The sequence below is a fragment of the Diadema antillarum genome, unplaced genomic scaffold (genome assembly GCF_040938485.1).
Source record: "Diadema antillarum isolate AM-2024a unplaced genomic scaffold, OU_Dant_1.0 scf00000208, whole genome shotgun sequence".
NCBI lineage: Eukaryota > Metazoa > Echinodermata > Echinoidea > Diadematoida > Diadematidae > Diadema > Diadema antillarum.
Genome location: NW_027271097.1, coordinates 1,583,263 through 1,610,838, shown reverse-complemented (window position 1 = coordinate 1,610,838; position 27,576 = coordinate 1,583,263). Strand labels below are relative to the sequence as shown.

The 27,576-nt window shown below is 38.4% G+C and overlaps 1 protein-coding gene across 1 annotated transcript in view; it reads right to left on the bottom strand.

Annotated features, from left to right (window-relative positions):
- The window catches only part of LOC139724234 (uncharacterized), a 57,145-nt gene that overhangs the window by 12,906 nt on the left and 16,663 nt on the right, over window positions 1–27,576 (bottom strand). Inside the window, exons 5-23 of the mRNA XM_071635377.1 lie at window positions 25,996–26,037; window positions 25,235–25,293; window positions 23,159–23,277; window positions 21,959–22,071; window positions 21,108–21,320; window positions 20,113–20,154; window positions 19,325–19,386; window positions 14,452–14,582; window positions 13,351–13,463; window positions 11,448–11,660; window positions 9,390–9,422; window positions 6,863–6,887; window positions 5,977–6,086; window positions 4,350–4,562; window positions 2,825–2,863; window positions 2,167–2,231; window positions 1,319–1,440; window positions 960–1,087; window positions 268–477 (exon numbers count right to left, since the gene is read on the bottom strand). Of these exons, the coding sequence (XP_071491478.1) occupies window positions 268–477; window positions 960–1,087; window positions 1,319–1,440; window positions 2,167–2,231; window positions 2,825–2,863; window positions 4,350–4,562; window positions 5,977–6,086; window positions 6,863–6,887; window positions 9,390–9,422; window positions 11,448–11,660; window positions 13,351–13,463; window positions 14,452–14,582; window positions 19,325–19,386; window positions 20,113–20,154; window positions 21,108–21,320; window positions 21,959–22,071; window positions 23,159–23,277; window positions 25,235–25,293; window positions 25,996–26,037 (2,052 nt within the window). The remainder of the gene's footprint in view (window positions 1–267; window positions 478–959; window positions 1,088–1,318; window positions 1,441–2,166; window positions 2,232–2,824; window positions 2,864–4,349; window positions 4,563–5,976; window positions 6,087–6,862; window positions 6,888–9,389; window positions 9,423–11,447; window positions 11,661–13,350; window positions 13,464–14,451; window positions 14,583–19,324; window positions 19,387–20,112; window positions 20,155–21,107; window positions 21,321–21,958; window positions 22,072–23,158; window positions 23,278–25,234; window positions 25,294–25,995; window positions 26,038–27,576) is intronic.

Below are 27,576 nucleotides of genomic sequence, written 5' to 3'. Positions count from 1 at the left end.
TAAACACACCTGTCTCAGTTGCCATCAAGACAGACTTGTATGCATATAAACAATATTTATCACTGACTAAATGAATGAATGAAAGAAAAATCAGAAAAGAGGTAGACACAAAGATTGATATGTAGATAGATGGATATATAGATATATGGATACATGGATGTGCAAATTCATCAATTTCATTCTCATCTACTAAATATATACCTGAACAATACTCATGTGCAATCTGCGCAAATTACACCATTTACTCCACCCTTACTGATGACCTACCATGGACATCCCTAAGCAGGGCGGGGTCAACGCAGAGGCTAGGCAGGAAGGACATCATGTGTTGCCGAGTGTCGGCGCTCAGGGTGGGTCGCCGGGAGAGGAACCAGACAAAGGTGAAGCGAGGAAGGCAGGCCTCCCCCTCGCTCCATCGCAGGCAGCTGTAGACGAGGGCGTACTCCGTGTAGTTTGTGTCCACCACCCAGTATCGCCCTGGAGACGGAATCAAAATCATGAGAGGAAAATTTGGCATTCTTTACATCTTCAGATTATGCATACTATATTTCATTCTGCGCCCGGTGTTTGGTATAGCCAAGTACATACTACATTCACAGTATGCTACACAGTAGCTGGACAGCTTGCCAGGTCATTGCATGTCAGTTTGATGCAATGATTTAGCACAAGTATAGTACATGTAAAAGTGAATAAAAGGAAACACAAACCACATCTCCCCACTCTAACAAACACACAACTGAACCTAAACCTCAGCCAAGAAATGGTAACATACTTTGTTCCTCTAAGTACATGAAGTCTTGATTTCATGAAATAAATTTGTGAATTTCTTGAAAATCTCTCATAAACCCACTACTCGAAGGAACTTTGAGAAACCACAAATCAAATTTACAAAGTATGCCCTTATTTTGGGTCACAATGGGTTATATATTGGTTGAAAGTGTACTCAACCAAGTACTCACCAGGGGGTATGGCTGGGTTATGAGGCCTGAGGATCAGTTTCCCATCATGCCCTGCACTTCCTGGGATCTGACTCGCAGGATCGTAGAAAGCCTCAGCATCAAGGTGTGCTGTGGTGCAGTCTCCTGGCCTGAAATTGATATTATTAGACACAGGAAAATATTACCCAAAATGGAACATCAATATAATAGCTGCTATACGTACAAATTGAGATAGAATTGGCCTTATTTGCAATGCCTAATGTTGTAGTGTGTATCACGTTTTGGACACAAATCTTATCCTCTAGTGATCGGTGCAAAGACCTTTAAAACTGCCAACAGGTCAGTCAATTGAAGATGAATAACCTGAAATTCTCACTCACCTCATGTACTGATCGGTGGACATTTTGAGCGTGTTGTTGGCCTGAAGGGTGTAGGTGGAGACACGGTGATAAGGCATCCTGGGGGGCTGAACCTGTGCCACTGTGTACCACTGGCCTGCATACTGAATGACACAATACCAACGGCTGACATTATTTACATAGCTTCTTATGCTTCTGCAACCTCAATGAACTTTACGATATTTCACAAAATCTGCCAAAAATGTTCATCATAATTAATGATTCACACTATTCACAATTCAGTTTTGGGTTGGCAACTTCTTAGGAATGTAGGAAATCCAAACTGTTTCAGAACTACAAAGCCATCCATTTCCATTTGCACTGTGATAAATTAGCATACAGATGACAAGACAGCAACACATATTTTAGGAACTTCTGGCTATTTTTTTTCATCAAATTTCATCATGACAAATGCAAGAGAAAATTGGTGTCATCCTTCATGAGCATGAAAGAAATATTTCTTTTCTAGTACTGTAGAGATAGGGGAGGCCTGAAGAGGTGGGTAGATGGGGGCATGGTATTAGCACTAATATCCCCCCCCCCCCTTCCCCCGCAATGAGAGATTCTCACTCTTGAGGTATACGTTCATATTTTCTGTTCTATCTACAATGCGTATACGATCAAGAATAGAACACTTCGTTTTGGTGCATGCATGAAAACTAGCAAAGATAAAAGCACATCTTCAGTGTGCAAATGCCAAAATTGTGTGCCAGTATCATAGGCTTAGAAGAAGCATGCAGAGTATTAGCATCCTCCTACTGCACCAAAGATATCACCATGACATGAATGATGGGATAAAAAAATCTGTACCGCAGTTTTCATATCCTTACCTCTTCCAAGTTGAAATCATCCATGACCCGGAAGTTGTCCACCGAACAAGAACTTGACAATTCTTCTGTATAAGAAATACAATGTAATAACAGTTATAGAGGAGACTGCTAGTCCAAAAATCTCTACTCTCAATCAAGATGTTTATAAGAAAGCAATAAGTTACTATGCTTCACTGATGAAACAGTGACCAGACCAGAAAAGTCTCTAGAAACACACAGAGATGCTTTTGATTCAATATGCCCTCAACAAACACAACTCGCTGAAGACGGGCTGATTTCACTACAACATGCATTTACCACAGACACTTGCCAGGGTATACTCGGGACTCGTCTTCAACGGGTAAATGTTACATGAATCCACTACTTAATACTCCACTTCTGTAAGATGTAGATTTAAATTGTTATCAGTCAACTCCTTGCATTTGCAATATGGAATGGTGTACGTTGCAACTATTCCCCTTTCTACAGAGGACCGAAAGGTTTAAAACAGAGGAATTTGTGAAAGATAAATGCTTCTACACTTTCACAGCAAGATCTCATCGTATGGTAAAAAAATGTCTACAGTTTTGAAACATATTGTCACCTCTACGTTTCTATCAAAAATAACCATCACATTATCATGCACAAACTATTCTTAATGGGGCAATGACAAACATACCTGGGAGGCGCATCCCTGGATAGAGGAATGGATCACAGTCTGTTGATGAATATAAAAATAAAAAGAAAACAGAGAAATAACAGTAAAGCACTGGCCATCTTCAGCACATGAAAAATACCAGGAACACAGAATGTATGCGGTGTTTTGATTCAAGAGATACAAACAAGAAGTTTATTAGCTGTGACTGCACTGTCAGCGGGGCGTTTACACTGGCGCGAGGGCTGTGCGCGATCAACTAGCTGCTTGTTACGTATGTGTGCTGGCACATGTTGTTTGATGCGGTCCGCAAGTCGCTGTGATGTGTACCATGCTTCACAACGGCACTTAAATTCATAAACAACGTTATTCATTTGTGTGATAGGGATAGCATCCTTGCGTACTGCGGAGAGCATGCGTCGAGTTGTAAAGACCACTCGTGGTTCAACAGCATAGTAAGTTGAACAAACCGCCTGCTTGAGTTGCTGCTCAAACTTTTGAGAGAGTTTACCTTTCCACAGAAGTTTAAGGTACACGGGACGTTTGTGGGGTCCAAATTGCTTGGGCGGAGTGTTGAGCTTGCGCAATATGTTTACCTCGATGACGTTATCAGGGTAACCATTCTCATGTAGGATCTGGCGTATGCGGTCAATTTCAGTAGAAAGATGACAAGGCGAGCAGATAATAAAGAAGTTTATTATTAAACCCATGACTTAAATCCATGAATTTTCCCCCCACAGGAACTATTCAATCCCTCTATAAATTATGAAAAACACTAAAAAATGAAATATTTTTGTTTACCCTACATATAATCTCAAATAACAATTAATCATACAATAAACAGTGAACTCCCATCATAATGAACACGGTTATAACGAAATTCCGGTTACAATGAAGTAAAAATTCAGGCTTCAACATTAGTCACTCTATGTATTTATTTATTTTTTTGTCTATTTGTTCGGTTATAACAAAATTTCAATATAATGAAAGAAAACTGCTGTTCCCGCGGACTTCGATATAACGAGAGTCCACTGCAATTATGAAACCCTCAAGCAGCTTGTAGGCAACAATTACTACATATATCCACAACATATGAAAAGATTAAATTTTACATAGTGGTATCAACACCCTTTGTGTTTTGCTTCATAAGATCAGCCCACTCAAAGCCTTTGATACTAGCATTGTCAATTTGCAGATATTCATGAGACATGTATGATTTATCACTAAACTCTTCAAAGGCACCTTCTTTGGTACGTTGCTAATGCCATCTTTGAAATATGATCACAGACTCACATGAGATAGAGTCTTCTCAGAAGCTGGCATATCTATTTAAAGTGGGATAAACAGATTTCCAACACTTGCCTTCATTGGTCTTTACTTTGAACACCTCTCATCCCTTCACACATACTAAATGTACAAAGAATTTTGATTTACTGACTGAGATAAAGACTTTGGTTTAAATTGAACCACAGGTGTGCAAACAGTATGTAAGTATTATCCAGGCTGCCATATGATCAGCGAGCTTTTTTTTTTTTTTTTTTCATTTCACCTGGAGGTGTGTCCACCATCTGGGCGGGGTCCACACACAGGCCGTGGAGGAGCATCGTCATGTGGTGGCGTGCTTCTTCCGATAGGATGCTGTCACGACTCATCATCCAGGCATGGGCCTCCCCCTCTTGACAGGTGCCGTTGGGGGTCCTGGCCCCACAGCTGTATACCAGGGCGTGGTCCATGTAGTCTGTATATACCACCCAGTAGTCCTCTTCAGGGGTGTAGAGAATTCACATGAAACATAGTTTATTATCTATATATATACAAATATGAATATGTTTATCTGTATTCTATAACAGGACATGAAAAGTGCATGATCTAGGATGCACTGTACTTATTATATGAGTGAAGAGTAAAGGGCCTCTGCTTTGACTTCGGTGAAACAGAAAGCAAACTGTATTTTATAACACTGATATCTACCTGAGTTATTTGAAGCGTGTGGTAGAGTCCAATATTATAGTACATGACTGCGCATTAATTACAATTATAATCATAATTACATACAATTATATCACAAGATAAGTGTGTCATAAATACATCTTTGTATTTGAAGATTTGAGATAATGTGCATGTTTATGGGTAGTGTGTTTTCTAACCTATCAAACTAATGATAAATGTTAACTTTGCCACTCTCCAACGTTGTGCCTGAGGTAAGAAATAGTTTGTGATTAGAAAGATTGCATACTGTTATTCCTGAGATTGTTCTGGCCTGGAAAAGGATATAAACTATGCGTACCAAATCTTTATTCCTCCACTATTTGTGACCCGCTACAACAAAAGAATCTGAAAGTCAGGGCAGGTTGATTTTCTGAAAATAGCATGACATTAGCCCCTCACTCCTCCGCCTTAATTTCATATATAACACAACTCATAAAAGTACTCGGTTGGAGTGATACTGAAGATTTTATGAGACCAGGGGGGTGTTTCATAAAGCTGGTTGTAAAGTTACGAACAACTTATGAGCGACTGGTGATCACTTCTTGTGCTGAATTATGGAAATTCTGATAAGTATAGCACATCAGAACTGATCACCAGTCGCTCATAAGTTGTTAGTAACTTTATGAACAGCTTTATGAAACGAGGCCCATGTCGAGTGGTTTAGGAAATCAGCGTTTCGAGAAAACCGCCTTCAGAGTTTTCTTTCTGATGCAATCGTGATCAAGGGGAGGTAAAAGACAGTTTCATCGATTGACAATAGAAGGTATGCTCATAGCCGCTTCCGTGATGTTCATTCAAGCTTAGTCTATGCATAACCAATCAGTAACCAGGATGCCATGCACTGACCAATAAGATCACTCCCTCGTTGCTAGGGGTGAAGTCTATCTCTCTACCTGCAGCACTTTATCCAAATCTCTGGACACGTTTCTGTTTCACTTAAAGTCGGAAAATCATGGCCCAGAAAAATGCTAAAATCTTGCCTTTCCTTTGATCATTTAGCTTTGAAATTTCGGCAGCTTATAGACGAAACATTACACTACATCATTCTGTCAAAAACAGAAATTTGATGGTTCTGAGTGATTTTTGATGAATCTCACTTCAAATCCGATTTTTCTTGGCTCAGCCGTCAACGACTTTAGGATCCCTTTGTTGTGGCGAGTCACATTTATTTGATTGATTTTGTGTACCTGTAATAGCACCTGGAATACCCACAGGAGTCAACTGCATCTTGGCACCGACATCACTGCCAATGGTTGCCCTTGCCTGGAAACTCATCGCACTCGTGCATGACTCTGGACTGCAATGAAGAAATATCTTGATTAAAGGCATAATTTACCATTTGCAGATGAAACAAAAACCCAGCATTAGTGCTTTAAAATAGTTCTAAAATGTGAGTTTGGGATAGAAACAACCACTGTAAAAATTTGAATCAGTAAAATCAATGTTAACCCGTTGAAGACGAGTCCCGGGTATAATCGGGCTGGGGTCATAAGAATTGCGTGTAATAGCAAAATCAGCTCGTCTTCAACGGGTTAAGTATTGTTAAATATACAAAATGTGAAGAATAGTTATAATAAAAATGTTTCCAGACTGAACCATCTACAGTTACTGTTTATTGGGAAAAATCCAGATATCTCCTTATATTTTAGGCTTTATCGCAAAAATTTTATACGAAAAGGACGTTTTGTGGTACAACAGACCTACACATATGCATTTTAAATCACTGTTCCCAAAGGTAAACAGGACCTTTAATCCATCATTACTTTCTTCTTTTTTGTTCTTGTGGCACTACAGTAACTGTGTAAGCCACATATATAGAGAATTTCACGGGAGGATCCACGAATAATGTAAAAGGGGGGGGGGGCGCCAAAAATTAAAGGAGGGTGCCCATGTTCTCTTTAATTTTTTTAATAAAAAATAAAGGAGGAGGGCAATGCACCATTTAGACTCACTGCTTTCAACAAATTTGCTAACTGATAAAAGTTTCAATAATCAGAGTTACCACGGCTGCAGCCAGGAATAACCATTCAGTATAGAGATTAGATAGGTTGTTGCTGTGGTAACTTCAATTACTGAAAGTCAAATCTATCATAAATATCTGAAAAAAACCCACACAAAAACAAAAGCAAGACACTACTCCAAACAAATCCAATTTTGGAGGGAAGGAGCAGACAGCAACCCCGGATTTATAGAGACAAGATTTTCACCTGGAGATGCGGCGAGTTGTCATGGTGACGGAGCCATCTTCTGATGAGGTCTCATAGGTCGAGACTCGGTGGTAAGGGTAGATATCCCTTTGCAGGTGGGAGATTACATACCAGGTGCCGACATACTGGTGGTATGAGCAATAGATAGAATATCTTAAAGCATATAGCATATCAGACATTGTAAAAATAGCTTCGTGTCTAGCTGTTGCAATTTATTCTTCTTTTTTTTCACAGCAAATTTTAATATCTTGAGTTAAGGTCTCAACTTCCCACGAGGTCAGAGTTAAGAAACGTATTGTTGTACATTCAGAATAATACTCCATTTTGTATTGAAGTAAAGTTATTTTTTTTTTTGATGAACAAGAAAACATCTAGCATCCAAAACATGGACAGAGAGGAGCTGAAATTAGGAAATCTTTCTTCCAAATTCAAGAAAATATGGAGATCAGCACGTTACATGCGGATGACATTCCCTTTATTTCTTTCTCTAACCAAAAAAAAAAAAAAAAAGTGGATTTGGATTGCACTTTCCCATTTAAATTATTCTCTTGATGCAACTTAGATCCTTACTATTCACAAGGTGTTCATTAAAATAACTTTGATAAAGATAGCCTATAGTTAATTACATACACAGAAGAAAAATGCCAATGCAATGACTTCTATCATAACGAAGTATATTCTTTAAAAAAAAATATGGATGAAGAAGGTATTGACCACCTGATAATACAAGAAATCTATGCTAAAAGCTACTCCATATTCTTGTGATTATATTTTGCTACATCAAATCAACTAGTAGAACCTACAAATCAGAAAGCACTCCACAAATGATTATCATGGTGTACCAATTGAACAGAAGTGTTATTTATGTGGTCCATGAGTTGTAAGCAATAGATGTTAAAGGGTGTGTACAGTTCTGGTCGAGGTGAAGATTTAGCTTTTAATGTTTTGCGAGATATTCAGAAACCACTCTATGAGATCTCAAAGAGCATGCAGTTCTAAGGAGTATCAAAAGTTTATTCAATGAAAATCGGTTTTGAAATGGCTGAGATATCCAAAAACAAGGTGAAACAAAGAGATCCTAATAAAGTTGTGGCATGTCGCCTTTTATTATTAACACTTTTTTGGATATCTCAGCCACTTGAAAACCAATTTTCATCAGATAAATCCTTCTTAAAATTACATGCTCTTTCATATGTCATAAGAGGCTTTTCATTATCTCACTTAGGAATGTTCAAAACATGAATCCCTACCTGAACCAGTACTGTACAGTCCCTTTAAAGCTAACACAAGCAAACACCATGAAACAAAGAATATTCTCATCCTCATTTATTTCATTTTGTTTCAGTTGCATCCTACCCATTGATATACTCATGCACTTGCATCATATTGCCAATTTGAAGCTGCTTCATTAGCATCCACACATCTATTTTGTGCTCAAACAAGACCATGATACAAGTTAAACAAATGGTTACACGGCACATAGCTGTATCAGCACAACTCTCCAGAAGAAACCCCAGTGTCATACAACAGGAATTACCGATAGGAGGGTTTGGATAATCACTACTCAGGTCATCTTTGCCAATGAGAAAAGCAAAGCCAGTATAAAGCACGAGGGGCTAATCACAGAAAACTGGAAAAAAGACACTCACCCGTGAAGAATCAAAATTCTCCATGACTTCAAAGTTGGACACGGAACAACGCTCTGAAGTTTGACAAAGAAGAAAAAGAAAAAATGCCATAGGATAAATGAATTAGCAGTAATCATCATGACAATGAATAATTTTCAGTGATTCTGTTGTCAATCCACTGAGACAAAAGATTTTGGTACAGACAGAACAGCAATTACAGGAACAGAAATTGCCATATACATCCAAAAAAGCTCTCAAAAAGTAAAGTCAATCTGACGATAGGGGGGGGGGGGTGTAAACAATACTACAGATTTTCTGTGGATTTATTTGGACAAAAAAAACCTGAATCATTATTCTTGGGGGGGGGGGGAAGGAGCTTATTGTCTAGTAACAGCAGTTAGGTTTTCATTTCTTTAGTTAAAGACTCTGATGTGTATTACAGCAAGATTTCAAACACAACATTGAGAGACATCTTTCTTCAACAGTGCCAAATTTTGTGATGTTTACAAAAGGGATACATGACATTTAAGTCTCATATTGCTGACTAAATCTATGCTCACACTGTCTACATTTTGTACAGGAAATATTGACTACTGTCATTAACTCTTTGTATCACATAAACATCAACTTAGATTTGCTATAAGAGAGAATCGTAGTAACTCTGAATATGGAACATTATTCCATCTTTACTTCCTAGGTATTTTGACTTCATTCTTTCTACAAACATCTTATGATGTACAAGGAAAACCTAAAGTCCTGTCTTACCTTCAACAGAGATTCCCAGAGATGTGTCACATGCTGCAAGATGTAAGCAGGAAAAAAATCAGACATGGCATGCTTTCCACTTCTGAGAGAAGATATTGAAATTTATAAGTGAATGGACATTGGCAATTTGGAGAAATGATGGATACACGAAATCTGAACTTGTGAGGCTCCCATAGAATGTCATAAAGACACTTTTCTGATTTATTTCAAAGAAAGAAGGTGGTAATGGGATGAGGGGAGAAATCATCTGGAATTAACCCTCCAGATTTGCCTATGGCCTTTAACCCGTTGAGGATGAGTCCCGAGTATACTTGGGCAGGTGTCTATGGGAAATGCGTGTTGTAGCAAAATCAAACCGTCCTCAACAGGTTAAAGAGACATGGATATAATTCTCGCTATCGCCAATGACGTAAAAAGTACCTGGATGTTGATTTAAACGTCATTTACGGTGCATTATGGGATAGTCCGGTAGCAAAGTCACTTCCGTTCATACGCGCGTGATACGTGACTAATGCTATTTACACACACAACCGACTGTATTCTACGTGTACTTCCGCTTTTCTCGACTTGAATTACAGCTTTAATATGATTTGGAATTTCTCCATTCCTAAGAAATTGCTGTTAATAAGACTATTGGTTGTTGCTGCGAAGCTGCCATGTGTTGTTCGCACGACAATAAATGAAAAAAATCTGCAGAAATAGGACCCTTACCTGCATGCGAGACGTGACGTGGTCGCGTGGGTGAAGTTTGCGGGTGACTCCACAGCGCAATACGTGCACGCGCGACTTACTAGTAGTGGTAGCAGCACTAGTTAGTAGGCCTAGTGCCTACGTACATTGTACTTACTTGGAAGAAGTTGCTTCGGAGACAGGATAAATTCGAGGTCACTGTTCATTCCCAATTGTGTTTGCGACATTTCAACAGAGAACAAATTAAAAAAAGATGGGCATTCTATGACGATATACTGTATATCCAGGTGGGTGAATATTTTCCAGCATATTTTCAGCGTATGCAGAGATGACTGATCTGTTGACTGTGATGTGCACATCGATCGCATGATCAAGCAGTACGCTGTACCGGTATGTGTTAGCTTATGCGCTGTGTGCAGTAGTGGTGCATGCTAATGCAAGGCCGGCCGCCCGGCCACCGGAGGGGACTACAGTGTACGAGTATGACAGGCCTGGCCACTCGCTGGCGGTACAGTGGCCTATTGTACTAGTACCCGTGGTCGGCGCGGCGCTATAGGTAAGGTACACGTACACGCACGCTAGCGTTGTGCAAATTATGCCCCGCGCCGGAAGTGCCCTTGCTACCAAGTGCACTAAATCTTGACGAAAAAGCCACATCCGGGTACTTTTTACGTCATTGGCGATAGCGAGAATTGACTAGCCCTCAACAAAACTGCATAAACCTGTTCACGAGTTCAGAGTCCCCTGAGACATATATATGTGCGACCTGATATCATGGTTTGATCACATCTAATTTACGGCAACAAATTTCATGGATTATATTTCATTACTTACTTATGCATACTCTCTTCTGTGCACAATAAATTTACTTCTATCAGACTTTTGTGCAAAGAGTAGGAAACTCAATATCACACCTTGTGGAGAAAAAAAGATAGGCACAGAAGTCAAACTATTTCAAATTTGCTCTTTTCATAAGTACGTTCCCCTCTGCAGTACCCTATTGATTCAGTTCAATTCCATTTAAATCTATTGTCCATTTCTGGCTATTTGTCTGCATGCAAGCATACATAGAATGCATTCAAACAAGACGCAAGTGTATTTTATAAGCTGTTATTTTCGCAAGGGTTTAATTTTCGCGAATTTCACGAATCACGGTAGCACCGCAAATTTAACAACATGCAAAAATGTCGCCATGGGCTAGGGTAATAGTGCATTTACAACAGCATCGATGTCAATTTGCAAAAACATCTTGCGAAAATAATTGTCACCTCCTTATTCGCGAAAATAACAGCTTATACAGTAACATAAATCAAGAACCTGACTTCTGCAGAAAAAAAAGTGGGTGCAAAAATTAAGGACATGGCCTACCATCAGGAATGTCCCTGAGCTGGGCGGGGTCTACACACAGGTCCTCTAGAATGGAGAGGAGGTGACTGCGGGCCACGCCCGACATCGTGAGCCTCCTACTCAGGAGCTGCACTGTGACTTGCCCTTCCTGACAGGTGCCGTCGAGTTCCGTGCCCCCGCAGCTGTAGAACAGGGCATGGTCTACGTAGTCCGTATGCACCACCCAGAAGTCCTCTGCAGGCAGCAAAGCATGCAGAGGGTAGGGAAGAATGAGGGTCACAGGGGTGAAATCTATATCTCATGCAAGACACCATTTCTCCATGTGGAGTTCTCAAGGGGTTAAAATTCATGATATTCCTTCATGAATTCCTGGGTTGTAGCTGCTTGAAATAACAAAATAGTCACACCACTCATGCTAATAATAACACTCTAGATACCAACAGACACAACAACAGCAACAACAAATTTGTTATCTGTAAGCATTTATCTATGTCTACCCAAATAGCAAACATAAAGGTCTGTTGACTTTTGATACACAATGCCACATCCAATGACCAAATGTAAAAACAAAAGGAGCCAATTCTTGACAACATGATTTCATTTCAACACAAACAAAATTATAATTTTAGTGATGGTGAATTCTGTGATCTGATTGGTCAAACACACAAGCAATATTTCCAATATTATGCGAATTAGGTCATTGCTCCATTGTATTTCACAACTCATATTCATAGTGTGCACATGTATACGTACATGTACATGATGTGCCGATCAATCTTGTGCAGACACCAAACAAGACTCAAAGCCAGTAAATTGAACATCAAAAATCCATTAAAAAGCGAGAGTTTATCTAGGGCCGAGATCTAGATGTAGAGTGTCTAGTTGTCACAGTGAATGATATAATCATTTGTGTCCAGCTTGTTTTCGTGTATTACATTAACAAGCCGGGGGTAGCTAACAATATGACCGACCGGCTATCATAGTTCAAACAAGGCTGTCCTAGAACAGTGATTGTACCAACATAGTTTGTTATCCTTTATTTCCAGCATAGGTGCCCGTTGAAGTCTTGCAATATTCTTCTTGCTAGAATTGATAGTTTGGCGATTCTTTTGACTATTTCTGGAATCGAACATTTAATCCGACTGACAAACCTAACATAAGGATGACGTGTTGTCGCTATAACAACAACTTGAGACCAACAGACAAATGAAGGGCCCCGTAGATCAACATAGATTTGAAACCATCCATGATCTCTACACAAACTTTGTTGACTAGTTGGTATCTCAGACTTGACCCCTCCCAAGGCCCCTAAGAATCACAGTGCATACATCGCTGATGAGGCTGCCCTGAACAAAGAATACTAAATGAAGAAAGAAACATTAACTCTTCATGTGCCATGATAAAAATCCCCTGTGTGCCACATTATTTTGAGACACTAACAATGAGAAAGCATTCTTTTTTTAAAGTCTCTAACTTTTATAGATTTCTGTTGAGCTGGACAAATAGTGGGTAAAGTTGGACAGAAAATGGCAAGTTTTGTTTTGATGTACATTGTATTATTGCATGACAAATTTATGATTGTTTTTCTTTCACATGATCAGTAGCTACATTACTGTAAAGGCATGACTTTTGCACACACAACAGTGACAGAAAATTACAATTTACCCGCAAATCCAGTAGGGAACACCGCTTGATAGTCAATCATCACATAAAATGCAGGCTATATGTGAGAGGAATGGAAGCGCGAGGAATGCTTTCATTGTACCTCGGCATTTGGCAATTTATTGATTGGATTGGGCGGGTTTGTGCGTTTGAGCAGAATATGAGAAATTGGCACGCCGTCGACTGAGTCAGACATGCAAACGTGGCACATAAAGAGTTAAAAGAAATGGTACGACCTTGCTAGTCTTCCGTCAAGACCTACCACTTGTGTCTGTTTGTACCCCTCTGGGTTGCAGCCTCAGTCTGGCTGGTGAGGGCGACTGCTCCTGTTCGCTGATCACATACTCTTCACGGTGGAGACGACACGCATTCTCCCTAAATGGCACCAGGGCAATGCCAGATGGGGGAAAAAAAACATTTGTCATGAATGCTACTTGTTGAATGATAATTGCTGTGAATTTTGAACTTTTCAATCAGTGGGTAAAAAGATCAAATTTTGGGGGAGCTGAAGTAGAAATAGTAAAAAGCAAAATAAATATTGCCTGCCTGCTTGACACACAGCAAAAAAAAAAGAGGAGAAAGTACATATCAATAATACTAAAGAAGCACTCTGAGAGCGCAGACCTCCACCAAGCATGCCGCTCATTTCCACCACTGATCTTGTTCTTCCATAGAGATACATGTATCAGTGATTTCCACCCATACGTACTTATATCATTGTGTGCTGAAAGTCGCCAGATTTCCCAATATAGAAGCTTTTGTTACGTCATAAACCCTCAGCTGCACGGCGCACCTTGCCCTAGCAGAAACTAAAGCATGCACTTTAGTGCGCGCATGCAAACCTCAAATATGCGCAGCCTGAACTCCCAAGTTCATTGACCCTACCTGCCAAAATATCACAAAACCTTCATAAATTCCCAAAATATTCTCAGATCACTACTAAGATTTAATCATCTGTTACTTGTATCATTCTAAACCTTTTCTGCAAGTTTTATCCAAATCCGTTTACTACTTTTTGAGTTATTTTGAACATGGACAAACTAACAAACAAACAAACAAACCAACAGTAACGAAAACATAACCTCCTCCCTTGGCGGAGGTAATAAAAAAGACCTACTTGAGTACCTACTTGAAGTTCTGAAAGGAACAAGGTAACAATAGATAAGATTTGTATGGCGTATTGTAGAAATATGTGGTGATGTTTCTGAGAGAAAATTAGTTCACTTATGAAGCATTCATAGCGAAGAAGTTTATTGTAATTTTACTATAGAAAACTGGATTGTTGGATATTTTTTACTAAAGTTCAGGAGGCAATATGTCCTAGTTAGGTTAATGGGGCTGGGGAGATGATGATGCTTCTAACCCGCTGTTGAAGACAAATTGCGTTGCCATGGTGATGGAGCCATCCTCCTCCAAGGTGAGGTCGCAGAAGCGTCGGTAAGGGTCACTGTCACTGACTGGGAGATCTGAGGTGATGTACCACCTCCCAGCAAACTGAAAAGAGCATCGAGCAAAAAAGATTTTGAGAGGAGTGCTAAACTTATGCATTACATGGTTACTAATCCTGGCACCTGTTGCAAAAAACTTTTCACCTGAGAAATACTCTGGTAAGAACTGAAAAGTCAGGCTAATATGATTCTGCCATTGAATTTGACACAGGAAAACACTGTCAAAAAGTACCCTCACCTTTCTCACTTCAAAGAGGTGTTTGTGAACAACCATTCCCCCTTCCAGTTACCTTTACTTGATAGAAGAAAAAAAAATTCATGTGGAAAAAAATGTAATTTCTCTTTCTTGACTTTGTATCTGAATAGAATTCCTGTGAAATTTTGTTTCTCAGATATAATGGTAGATCTGTGAAGCTGTGACAATATCATGCCATCTTACTTGCATATTAAAGTGATGTGACTAATATTGCTGTTTTGGGGAAAAATAAAGAGAGGAACTACACAAATTCATAATTTTCTTGCTTTACGTCTGACCCATATAAAACCTCTACCATTTCATATGTTTGATTTTTCAGTGTAGGTCATAGCCAACATAGCTATGGAGGAATGGCCTGTCACTTTAACAAAGGTGAGCTCATCTACTAATGATTCAACCACATGGACAACATAACTACAAGTGGTAGTCAGTAGCATGTACTATCTATTAAGATATACTAGCAGTGTGAGCAGGAGGCAGATTTTTGTTGTTGATGTTTTCTCTACCCTGGTGAAAATCTGATGACGAAAGTGGAAGCTTTTTGTCAGACCTGCATTTCTTATTAAAGTCAACATTATTCACTTTGACACATTTTGATTTCATTTATCATACATATCTTAAAATGAATTTTTCTGGTGATTTGCCAAAATGCGGTATTAGTGGTAGAATGGTATCTTTTGCTAAGAACAATTTTATAACACTCATTGTCCTCTTTATCCATTTTCTCTCAAGTCTTGTATAAGTCAGGCTTACAAAATTCGTTGCATTCAGATAAGATCTATCTGAGAGCGTGTTTTAACAAATTGTTAAGTGATGTTTTCATTAAGACTTAAAGGGACATTCCAGACGATTTTCATAATTTCACATCATGTAGTACATAAATCAACAGCTCCATGTATACAACTGGAAGAAAAGAAATGGCAATCTTTTTCGTTGGCCCCGTTTAAGAGCACGGAAGATGTTAATTTACGATGGTTTCAGTTTGAAATAGTTAATAGAATTTTATATACAAATAAGATGTTGAATAGAATTGGATTGGTTGAAAGAAGTGAATGTTCATTCTGTAATGTGTATGTTGAGACTTTAATACATTTTTTTAGTGAGTGTCAATATGTTCATAGATTGTGGGTTGAAGTAAGAGAATGGATTAATATTAACACGGGGTTAGAAATAACATTTACGACGGAAAATAAATTATTTGGTTTTGGGGGAATGAACAATTCGGCATTGAATTGTATTACCATGCTTGTGAGATATGAAATTTATGTTTGTAAAATAAGAAAAATAATACCTCGTTTTGATTTATGTAAATATAGTATAAGGGAATATTATGATAGAGAGAAATTTATCGCAAGAAATAATCATAAGTTGCAAGTGTTTCGGAAAAAATGGTGTCTTTTTAGACGCCTTTTTTCTTGATGTATATTGTATTGAATTCGAAAAAAAGCATGATGTTATTTGAAATATGTTGTTATATGTGTATAGATGAAAGAGAATAATAAATATCCCAGTGAGGGGAAAAAAAAAACAGCTCCATGTATAGATATGTGGAATTTATTGTGGTTCTTGAGCAGAGAAACAATACTTTGAAAAACCTTAAACAAATTACACTGAACAAGGATGATGACATAGGAGATTCACATATTTAAGAAATGTAGCAGTGTAATTCCATTACAATACTGCTTGCTTGCGAGTTCACATGTGTATAAGCTATGCCTGCCTTCTTCTTTTGTTCTGCTTCCTTGAGCCCCAACGCATGCATTCTTGTGGTGACCCTGCCATGTCATCGTCCTTGTTCATGACAATTTGTTATAAATTTCGAAAATATTCTTATTCTTTATCCCGATTATCATAAATTCTGCAACTCTGTCCTCAGTGTAACTAATTTGTAGTTGTTCAAATGTAAAAATCTGAAAATCATCGGGAGGTCTCCTTTAAGTGAAGTACACATAATTTTTTGCATTTTTTTTTTTAATTTTAGGGTGTGCTTGGCTTCTCTTTTTGTAAAACCGACAAACAAAGATTCTCTTACCTTCAGTGAACTGAAATAAATGTCAACCTGGCATGGCCAGGAAAGAACTACAAGTTAAACCACTTAAATTGTGTACTGTGGTATGTTAATGTTTGACATGGAAAACAACAGCAGCAACAACAAACAGCAACAGAAGCAAAGACAACAAACAAACAAAAACTCAACAAAAACATGCAATAAAATGGAATTAAAGTGCAAGTACCGTCCAGGGGATATCTGGACCCAGCTGTGATATGTGATGTGAACAGGAAACAGAAGTAAAGTGACAAGAAAACACAGGACCCTGGGATACAGACTGGTCCAGTAAATCCCACATGCTGAATGATTAAACATAGCCTTGGAGAAGACAAATGTTTGTCTAGCACCAAGGACACAGCAACACGCAGCACCCCCACCCATCCAACCACCCCCCCCCCCATCCTTCCTCACCCTGACGCACTCCTCTTCCAGCCCAACGCTCAGCTCGTTAGCGTGTTATCTTGCCCGATGTACCCGAGCAAAGTGCAGTTTGATCAAATTCTCAGGGCCATGCATTATCCCAGTGTTTGGACAAGTCTTGGGCACATTTCCATTGATGCTTCTGCTGTCAATAACCCCCCTCACATGATTACACGTGGCAGAGTTATAGTATTGTGCTCACCTGTGCTGCAAACAATGATTTTGAAATTCCCCTTTAAAGATATGATGGACTACATTTGTCTATAGCAAACAAGCAGTTTCCATTGGTTCAGATGAAGTCATATCATGTTTACTTTATTGCTTTCATTTGTTCTCTACTTTCACCTTTTGCTATTCCTTATCTCCTTCGCCTTCTCCTTCTCTCTTTCCATCTTTGTACTTCCTCTTTTGAAAGTTTGATAAATGTTGATTGAGTTTGAGTGTGTATTTTATTTTGATGAAGCAGACTTAATTGACTCATTTGATGTTCTTAGACCAAACCATAAAGTAGTGAAATGAGTTCTTGTTTTTATTCTTTTTCATTAGAGTATTTAATATACACTCAAGATACATTTTACTTTTGTAGTTCATGATCACAAACTTGGTTGATTTGGACATAATCTATGTTACAATTCTTATTTAAGTCAAATGTGTTTGCTATTTATGTGGAATAGAATCAATAAAGATATTAGACATAATTTTAAAGTATATGTGTCAACATACTAGAACTGCAATTACACACACACACACTTACAATGCACCCACAAGCAAATAAGAAAAAAAAGGACATTAGTTGTGACACAGAAACAGAGCCCTGGATAGAAAAAAAAAAATGTGTTCGACTGGAGAAACAGGAATGAGATATCTGATGAATACTATAAAAGTGGATATTTTCGCGAGACTAATTTTTCGCGATCAGAGGGGTAAGATGAGTTTCGCGTGTTTTTAATTCCGCAGAATCAAGACATCAACTACTGGAACATATGGCGAGCAAAAATATTCGCGTGCTTTTATTTTCGCGCTAGTTTCGGCTTGCACGAAATGCGTGAAAGTTTCAACACCGCGAAAATTTCCACCTTTACAGTAATACATGTACAGCAGAACATAGAGAGGGGAACTCACATCACAGTGTCATATATTACAGGTATTACAGACAGCAAGAGAGCAATATGAGAGAAAGAGATAGATGTATAAAGGGGAGGAAAAAGATGTGTGAGATGTTTTTCTCAGACACCATCTACCTGTGGAACAACCTGCCTCAAGATGCAGTGAACTCAACTTCACTTGAACACCTTCAAATCGAAGATCAAAGATGTCACCTTCAACTAGCCAACCAGGGCAAAACAAAATGATTTAACTTGTACAATTATTATTTTAGAAACATGTATATATTTTTTGTGCATTCATATGCCTGAAGTCTCATGTCTGTCACGTGGGAGAGCCCACCAAGTGTGTGAGTTTACTCTCGGGAGGTTCGATCTGCACAGTACAGGAAAAAGAAGAATGAGATGAAGATATAGACAGTGAGGGAGATAGATATACTTATGCTCACAGAAAAAAAAATATCTATGGGAGAATGAAATACTGTAAAAGTGGAAATTTTCGCAGTGCTCAAATTTTCGCATTTTTCACGCAACCAGAAACTAGCGCGAAAATAAAAGCATGCGAATAGTTTTGCATCCCATATGTTCCAGTACTTGATGTCTTGTTTTCGCGGAATCAAAAACACAGGAAACTCATCTTACTCAGCCGAGCACGAAAAATAAGTCGCGCAAAAATATCCACTTTTACAGCAGTGATAGATGTAAAGATATAGTACAAAGAAACAGAGAGTGACTGTGATGCACAGAATTAGAAAAGAGCATGTGAGAGAAGCTTTGGAAGAAGCAGGGAAGACAGAGACAGAAAACAGACAGACAGACAGAGATAGAAAGAAACACACACACACACACACACACACATACATACACAGACACATACACACACACACATACACACACATACACACATACACATACACAATGACAACCACCGACACACAACGGATATAGAGGGAGCATACCTTGTGCTTGTCAAATGTTTGCATTGTGGGGAGGCTTTGGACGGCACATTCATTGGCAGTGTCTGCAAGAGACCAGCAAGAAAACACAAAACTGCAAGTCTTTTATAGCAAATTGTGGAAGTTGCTTTTCACACCGTTGATTGAAAGACCCACCCATTGTAATATCCAATGCAGGTCACCTGGTAAGAACTATGAAGTTCTGTCAGATTATTTTTAACCCGTTGAGGATGAGCTGATTTTTTTTTCACAACATGCATTTCCCATTGCCCTGCCTGAGATACTCGGGACTAGTCTTCAACAGGTAAAGCAGGGCTCGACACTAACGGTGGCTCGGTGGCCCAGGGCCACCAAAAATGCAAGTCGGGCCACCAAAATTTCAGAAATGAAGAATTTGGTGGATTGATCAGGCCACCAAAAAAGGTCGGATGTTTGCCTTTGGGCCATGCACCAAAAATAAAAGTTAGTGTGAAGCCCTGGGTAAAGTGATGCTGACTGAAGCAGAGAAATGAATTATGGCAAGTGACCTTGAAATTGACTTTCTCACTATTCTCTGATATTTCTCCAATGCCTTGAAAATACAGAGTACTTCCACATCATTGTCCGTAACCATGAGAAGTTGAACGAAAAAAGTAACTAGCATTTTAAACCCTGATGTTGATTATCTATTGTCCCAGTGAGCTAGGCTAACACAATGAATGGTATCTTTCATCTATCACTACTCTGATGGTGCATACATTGTAATGAAATTGTGGCTGTAAAGAACATGAAAATCATAAGGTGTATCTCACCTTCATCTGTAAGGGCTGCTGACTCGAGCGTTTCATCGCACTCTGCAAATTGTAAGTCATAAATCAATGAACAATTAGCTTAATCAACAAAGCGGAAAATGGAGCAGAAAAGAGTAAACTACTGCAGTCTTAAAGCAGAAAATTTTTCTTTACATTGCTATACTGATTATCACTGTTTTCATCATTATTGCGACAAAAATGTCTTCATTACCTTTACTGAGCTGGCATGATTTATCATTTAATGCAACCATGTTAATTCTTTAGAGCTCATTCACATGGACTTCACAGACAAGTCATTCATTAAAGTACTGGGTAGCAGTGAAATCTTGACGTGGATGACATTTTACAGAGCATCAATTCATTGTCTTAAAGATGTGCATAAAGGACAAACTTTTAGTACAATAACAAGAAAAATATGGCTTTGTATGTGGTAGTAAATATCAAAGGTGCTTTAAAATCTGTCATCATGTTCTGTGATTGTGCTGTGACTAGAAATTTCTCTTTTCCGAAAAGATCTCTTTTGTTTGCTTCTGTGGTTTTCTGTTCAATTCTATGGTACTAAATCTATCATGTCTGTCATGGGTGTTATCTTTCAGCACACCCCTGCAGACGTACAAGATAATTCCTTCATATACATGGATATTTTTGGTTTGTACTATTTTTAGGTGTGTTTGCATGACATAAAGATACACACTGTCAAGTGAGATAAAAGAAATATCTATAACTACAATGATAATACTGCCTCTGTAATACTATCCCAGATTGTTTGTTTTCGTTTGTGTGTGTGACATGCAGACTGTTTTTAAACCTGAATGGGAGTATGCATGTTTTAAACTTTTTCACAGACCACTGTATTTTACTAAACATATACACTGTCTAAACAGAGTAACTTTGGGACTAAGGCATGACAGCAGTAGTATTGACATTGTTAGTAAGGTATACAAGCATTAGTTCTGCACAAAGGCGAACTGTCAGTCGGTAAATGTCTTGCCTACCAAGGGGCGTGTCCATCAGACGCCTGGTATCCACACACATCTCCTCCAAGAGTCCTTCCATGTGAGTCCGTGCCTCCACCGACAGCGTGGGGCTCCGACTCATCAGCCATGCATGGGCTGCCCCATCCCGACACGCCCCCCTGGAGTCACGCTCTATGCAGCTGTACACCAGCGAGTGATCGGTGTAATCGGTGTAGATTATCCAGTAGTCCTCTGTAGCAAAGAGGGAGAACATGAAACATGGGGTTGACAGACCTCCCAAAATATGGAATTTCTTTTAGTTTGTTTCTTTAGTTTTCATATTTTTAAGAGGAAGCCAGCCAACAGACACGCACAACTGTGAAAAAAAAAATCAGCTTTGAAGTTTGAAAGAAGTTTGAAGAGAGAAGGTGTTCAAACACACTATGTCATATCAAGACACTATGATAACATGTTGCATCACAAATGTCAAGAGTTTTGACTTTTCAACATTTTCAGACATTGAAACTTGGAGCAGATATTGTTTGTTGCAGTGTCAAAGTTTCGGTCTTATGTCTCTAATTTCATTTATCTCATCCAGATCACTTTATCCTTCATTTTTCTTCTCCACTTCTTGTGACTTATCAGGGTGTTGTGGTGATGGGTCACATATATTTCTGCCTTTGTTGCTGGTGTCACATGTAGCAAAATATGACACGAACACACAAAAAAAAAATTATCATTTTTCTGAGTAATGCCAGACTAAATGTGCATGCACATGACTTTTTCACCCTGCTAAAAATAAAATCATCTTTCTCCCCTGAGACGCAAAAGAAGAAGAGGGAGAGAAAAAAAAGGAAAAATCACATTGCGGGATGGTCTGTGTCACTCACCCCCGTAGACAGGCATTCCAAAGGGCTTGAGAACCATCTTGGAATCGATGTCACTCTCCTCTGGAATGTAGGCTGCACCGTGGAACTTCCAGGCGGAGTCACATTCGTTGGGACTACGCCAAATCCCGGGGATGAGAGAGGCAGAGTGCAGAAAGCATTTGTGAACATTTTCAAAAAGCACAACAACACAAAAAATACAACACTGAAATGCTGAATTTGTAGCAAAAAAAGTCCCCCACCCCCCCCCCCCCCAAAAAAAAAAAAAGAGAGAGAAAGAAATAAAAAGTTATGGCAAATCATAAATTATGGGGACACACAAGACAAGACATGAGGTAGATGAAGGCCATAACAGTCAGGATTGAATCTTATATTGCGGCATACACAAATGACTGACATCTTAAGCACGCACTTACGATATTTTTCCTCATTGCTCCTAACGACTACAGTGTATATCTAAAGTCTGCTGGCTGTGGGACAGGAATGATATATTCACATCTTCTAAAGCTAACTTACCATTCTTTATGCACTTACACGGACAAAACTAAATGCAACGGTGTTTTCTTCCTTTTTTCATGTTTAAAACCATCTTTTTTTTTCAACGTCAATTTGGCCATACAGAGATTTAAGAGGCCCTTATCACATAAATTGCACCATGGAAAAATGGATATTTTAGCAGACACGATAAGATGCCTTTATGGCTGCTGTATGACCGCAGGTAAACATAGTGAAGTTCAAAATTTATGACCTTGGTCCCATATCTACTATGTAAGTCTTTGTTTGAATAGGATTTATCTGTTGCAACAGTGTCCCCCCCCCCCCCCCCCCCCCCCCCTTACTCCTTACCTCAAAGAAAGAAAGAGTGAAAAAAATTAAGCTGGACTGTAACAGTGAAGAAAATTTGGGAAGCATTCTAGTGCCGACATGGAATTCTTGCCCAAATCTCAAGGCTTTCTGGGGATTCAACATCTGTCATCACTGGCATGGATACTGCTTCAAATCTGTGACATTCCACATCTTTGAATCGCTGGTAACTATGGCGACAGACATCAACTGAAAAGGACCACACTCTCGCCCCGTCATTTCAACAACTGCAGCAGGTATGACCCCCATAACTGAGTCCAGCTGTTTGAAACATGTCGCTATGGCAACCAATCATCCAAGAGGATGCCACTTTGGTGGTCTCAAAGCATCAGTACCCACCTCGAGACGCGGTGTGTCACCATGTCGAGGCTGCCCTCGTTGACTGTGTACTGTGAGATGCGGTGATAGGGATACATTCTCTCCTGCATTTGGGCTATCACATACCATGTGCCTGTGTACTGCATGAATGAAAAACTCATGTTTATGGATGCATAAAGCCCACATATACACATAAACGTAAAAATATATACATATATAGATATCAGAGAGAGAAGGGGAGGAGAGGAACATGGTATAAAAAATCAGAGCATGTAAAATTTTGATGTCACTCAGTACTCTCAAATAAAAATGTCTCTCAATAGGTAACCTGTACTCTAAATGGTACTTGCCAGGTAAAACGGTAGATATGCTGTTCTAGCTTTGAACCATTTGTTATCTGTGTATATCTCTTGTACGTAATGCTGGTGGAAGGCACATTTCCAGATGTGTATTTGTGGACAATATAATATTAGAATTGATTCAATTCAAATGAATTACCAAGTGATCACATTCCAACATCAGAAATAACACAGCAATTCAAGTGGCATCTATCTATGTCAACTTGGAGCCCTGGTTCAGTTCTTTTATGAAAAATTTGTGGAACAGGAGATGTATTTTATTTTTTCTTAAGAGATGTATTTTTTTTTCTTAAGAGATGTATTTTTTTTTCTTAAGAGCTGAACAGTAAAGTCCCATCATTTTATCCACAAATCAACTGTTATACCTGAGACATTTCTTTTAGAATTAGCTTTGCATAAATTCACTGATTAGTGCAACATAACTCTTGGTAAGTGGGACTTGTGCCATTTTAATTTCTCAACTTTAAAGAAAAAAAAATCATATGACCATTCCAGGAATGTTCCTGTCTGACAGAAACTTTACTTCTTGAACCTTGACTGGACTTGTCTAATATCATGTTTTCTTTCAAACAATTATGACTAAAAGATACAACAAAATTGAAATGTAGTCTTTTACATTCATCACATGCTTGTTTCTCAACATACACTAAAGACACAAAAAGATTTCAGTACATAGATTTCAACAAAAAAAAAAGGACACTGAAAATATCTACCAGGAATAGGATGACATGACACGATGTAGCAGACAAAGATAAAATGAAAAGATGTGGTGTTGATAGTACACTGGTTACCAAATATGACACACTGTTACCCTTTCTTTGTCTGTGTGTGAGTGTGTTTCACATGGATAGATAATATGATATATGCTGCTAGCACTTCAAGCAAATTGACAGTACAGTATACAGCATGCTCACAGCAGATAGAACAAGGAACACATGTTTACACATAACTGTATCTAACTCAACAATGCAGTGCACACGTGATGTCAATAAAGTGGTCACACTTTGTACTGCTTATGTGCACTTTTATATCAAACTGTACTTTGCTCAGAACAACAGTTAGAGCAACAAGAACCTGGGATGCTCAAGGGGGGAGTTCACCTACTCATTCTCAAGTGACTGACACAAGTTGTCTGTTTACGTTGTAGGGGTACTACATATCATGTACAATATAATATATGCATAGGTGGTATACGATTGTAGAAGTGGTTCTGTTTTTGCTAATTTCACAAGTCAACTGACATTTGCACAATGAATAAAGTGCCAAAATAATTGCTTCAAGTAATGTAACTACCATTTATACCTTCTCCAAGAGGAGAAATTGCTTGTGTGTTTCATTTTTCAAAATGGGAAGCTACCAGGTACTTGTCATTGTCAGTCTGTCGCTGCAATTCTCAACAAAACAAATTCAACAACTAATGGCATTGTCTTATTCATTCGGATTAGCATGATATCATGGCAAACAAAATTTATGACGAACTGTAAAACCAGAAATATTTGAGCCATGATACTTTCGCAAATTGGAGCCGACGGCCTTTTGTACGGCATGAAATTTTCGCAAATGGCCAACCATCACAGCGCACTACATTGTACTGGCATTCAATGCAATGTGTAGACAAAAATTGTTGCGAGCCTGTTACTTTTACAAATCTTGACTCCTTGCACAATTCTCAACAGTTTCATGCATGCTAGAATTTCTGCTTTTATATCAAAATAGAAGAAAAAAAAAACATTATTACCTGCTCCATGTCGAAGTTGGCCATGGTCTGTATGTTGCCCACTAGACACATTTGCTCCTCTGAGATGTTAAAAAACAAAAGTTTTTAAATAGGGACACTATCCTAACAACACACAACACAAACTTCCAGAAAAACTGGCCTTATAATCTGTATTTTGTACAGAGCATCTTCTCTTATCTCATGAATACCTCATATCTCATACCTCATATAAATACCAGCTATTATTATTATAAATCTTCGCATATTAAAAAGACAACAATATAATGAAATTCAGACCACTACATGCATTATCGAGTCATTTCACGACACAATTGGACAATCTTAATCACTTTTGACCAGAAAACTAGTCCATTCCTTAGATAGAACAAATACTTTGAAAATGTGATGATTATGATAACAGTATTCATAATAATAATAACAACCTACATATATGATAAAGTGTTTATGACATCAATGACAATGCTTCAACTGCCACTAAAATAAAAGATGATATAATTTATCATGAACATACAATGTATCCATAAATTCTTTACAGTGATAATGACACTTAGCCTATCAAAATTTCTATAGCTACACCTGAATACCCGTCACAATCATTTGCCCCTGGGTGACGTAATTTCTTTTCCAATTTTTTGTATGGCAGTAGTTCAATCTAATGGCAGCTTATCATATGATAAAATATATAGGCTCACAAGCACTGTTGAACACATGTCAAATCAACAGGAAATAAAACTAGCAGCACTTCGACTAATGACAATTACCATGTGCAGGCTCTGAGGGTACACCAAGCTGTGCATCACAATCTGTAAGACAAAGTAAGGGGGGGGGGGAGAAAGAAAAATATGTCATCTTCACTTGAAATTATCACAAAATGTGCATGATCTTTACAGTTTGTTGATGGCAATGTGTAATAATGAGTTTTGATTACTTTGTTGATTATTTGTATTTGAAGCTGACTTACATATGTTTGTTTGTTTGTTTGTTTGTTTGTTTGTTTGTTTGTTTTGATAATTGTAAAGTGTTCCAAAACATACTGTTTCAAGCACTATACAAATATTTCATATTATCATTATTATTATTATTTCACTTTAATAACTGCAAGAGGGCAACTGAATACTTAAGAGCAATCAACCATGGAAACTGCAGCAAGAGGGCCCCTCTTGAGGGACTGGGCATTGTCAATGCCTCTTGCTCATGGGCCTTACACTCCTGGCAGGGGACTTGAACCAGGGACCTTTAGATCAAGAGTCTGTGGTCTTAACCACTGACCAACCAAAGCTTCCTAATGCTAAGTTATTGCTGGTAAGCATATATATTCTGTAGTATTACAGATGAATAACAATGTGAGACTATAGTAGTGCCTATAATGAATGACATTTGCCACAGAGCTCACTAGATAAACAGGGCTCATAGGCCCACTGGATAGGCTACCCTATGCCAATAGGACCAAAAAATCACCAGCAGTCCTGCAATGTAGTACTGCACTTTAATAGTTTGACCCTTTATTCTCTGATGCATACAGTTGACATTGACTAATGATTTTCATCGGATCTTCTCTTGTTAGAAATTGACCTGACAAAGAAAAACAAAACAACTCGGAAGAAAAGTAGGACACCTGATAGAAGCATGGGGAAACTTTGACATAGTGCACTACAAAGCAAACAAGATCAAGTCCAAATATAGATCTCCACATGCATCCTGTATGCTGCCACCATCCTAAAGTACATACAATGTACACAAAAGTATGTAGAATCAAACAAAGTGCATGTCAACATATTTCATCTATTAGGAACAAACCATCCTGCTAAATACTCTTTAGTTACTTCCATTTGATTTGCCCTCAAGAGATTTTCTCACGTAAACTGGAGATAGCAAAGTATGAATCTGCTCACCCACCCCTTAATGTAGGGCAGGGTGAAGAATTGGATTGTCTGTGGAGAGCACTTCGTAGAAAATGTTCAGGAAAACATTCAGTTTTCTCTATCTCTGTCTTCATCTGTCTGTCTATCTTTCTGTCTCCTCCTCCCTCTCCATCTATCAACCTATTTATTTATTTATCTATCTATCTATTATTTATATATTTATTCATTTATTCATCTATCTATCTGTCTATTTATCTATCTATTTCTCTATCTACATACATGTATCTATCTATCTGTATATTTATTTATCTATGATGTATATCTTATCTATCAATCTATGATCTATCTATTTATCTATCTATTCATCTATGATCTATCTATTTATACATCTCTCTATCTTTCTATCTATGATCTATCTATCTATCTCATCTATCAATCGATCTATCTATGATTCATCTATCTATTTCTCTCTCTCTCTCT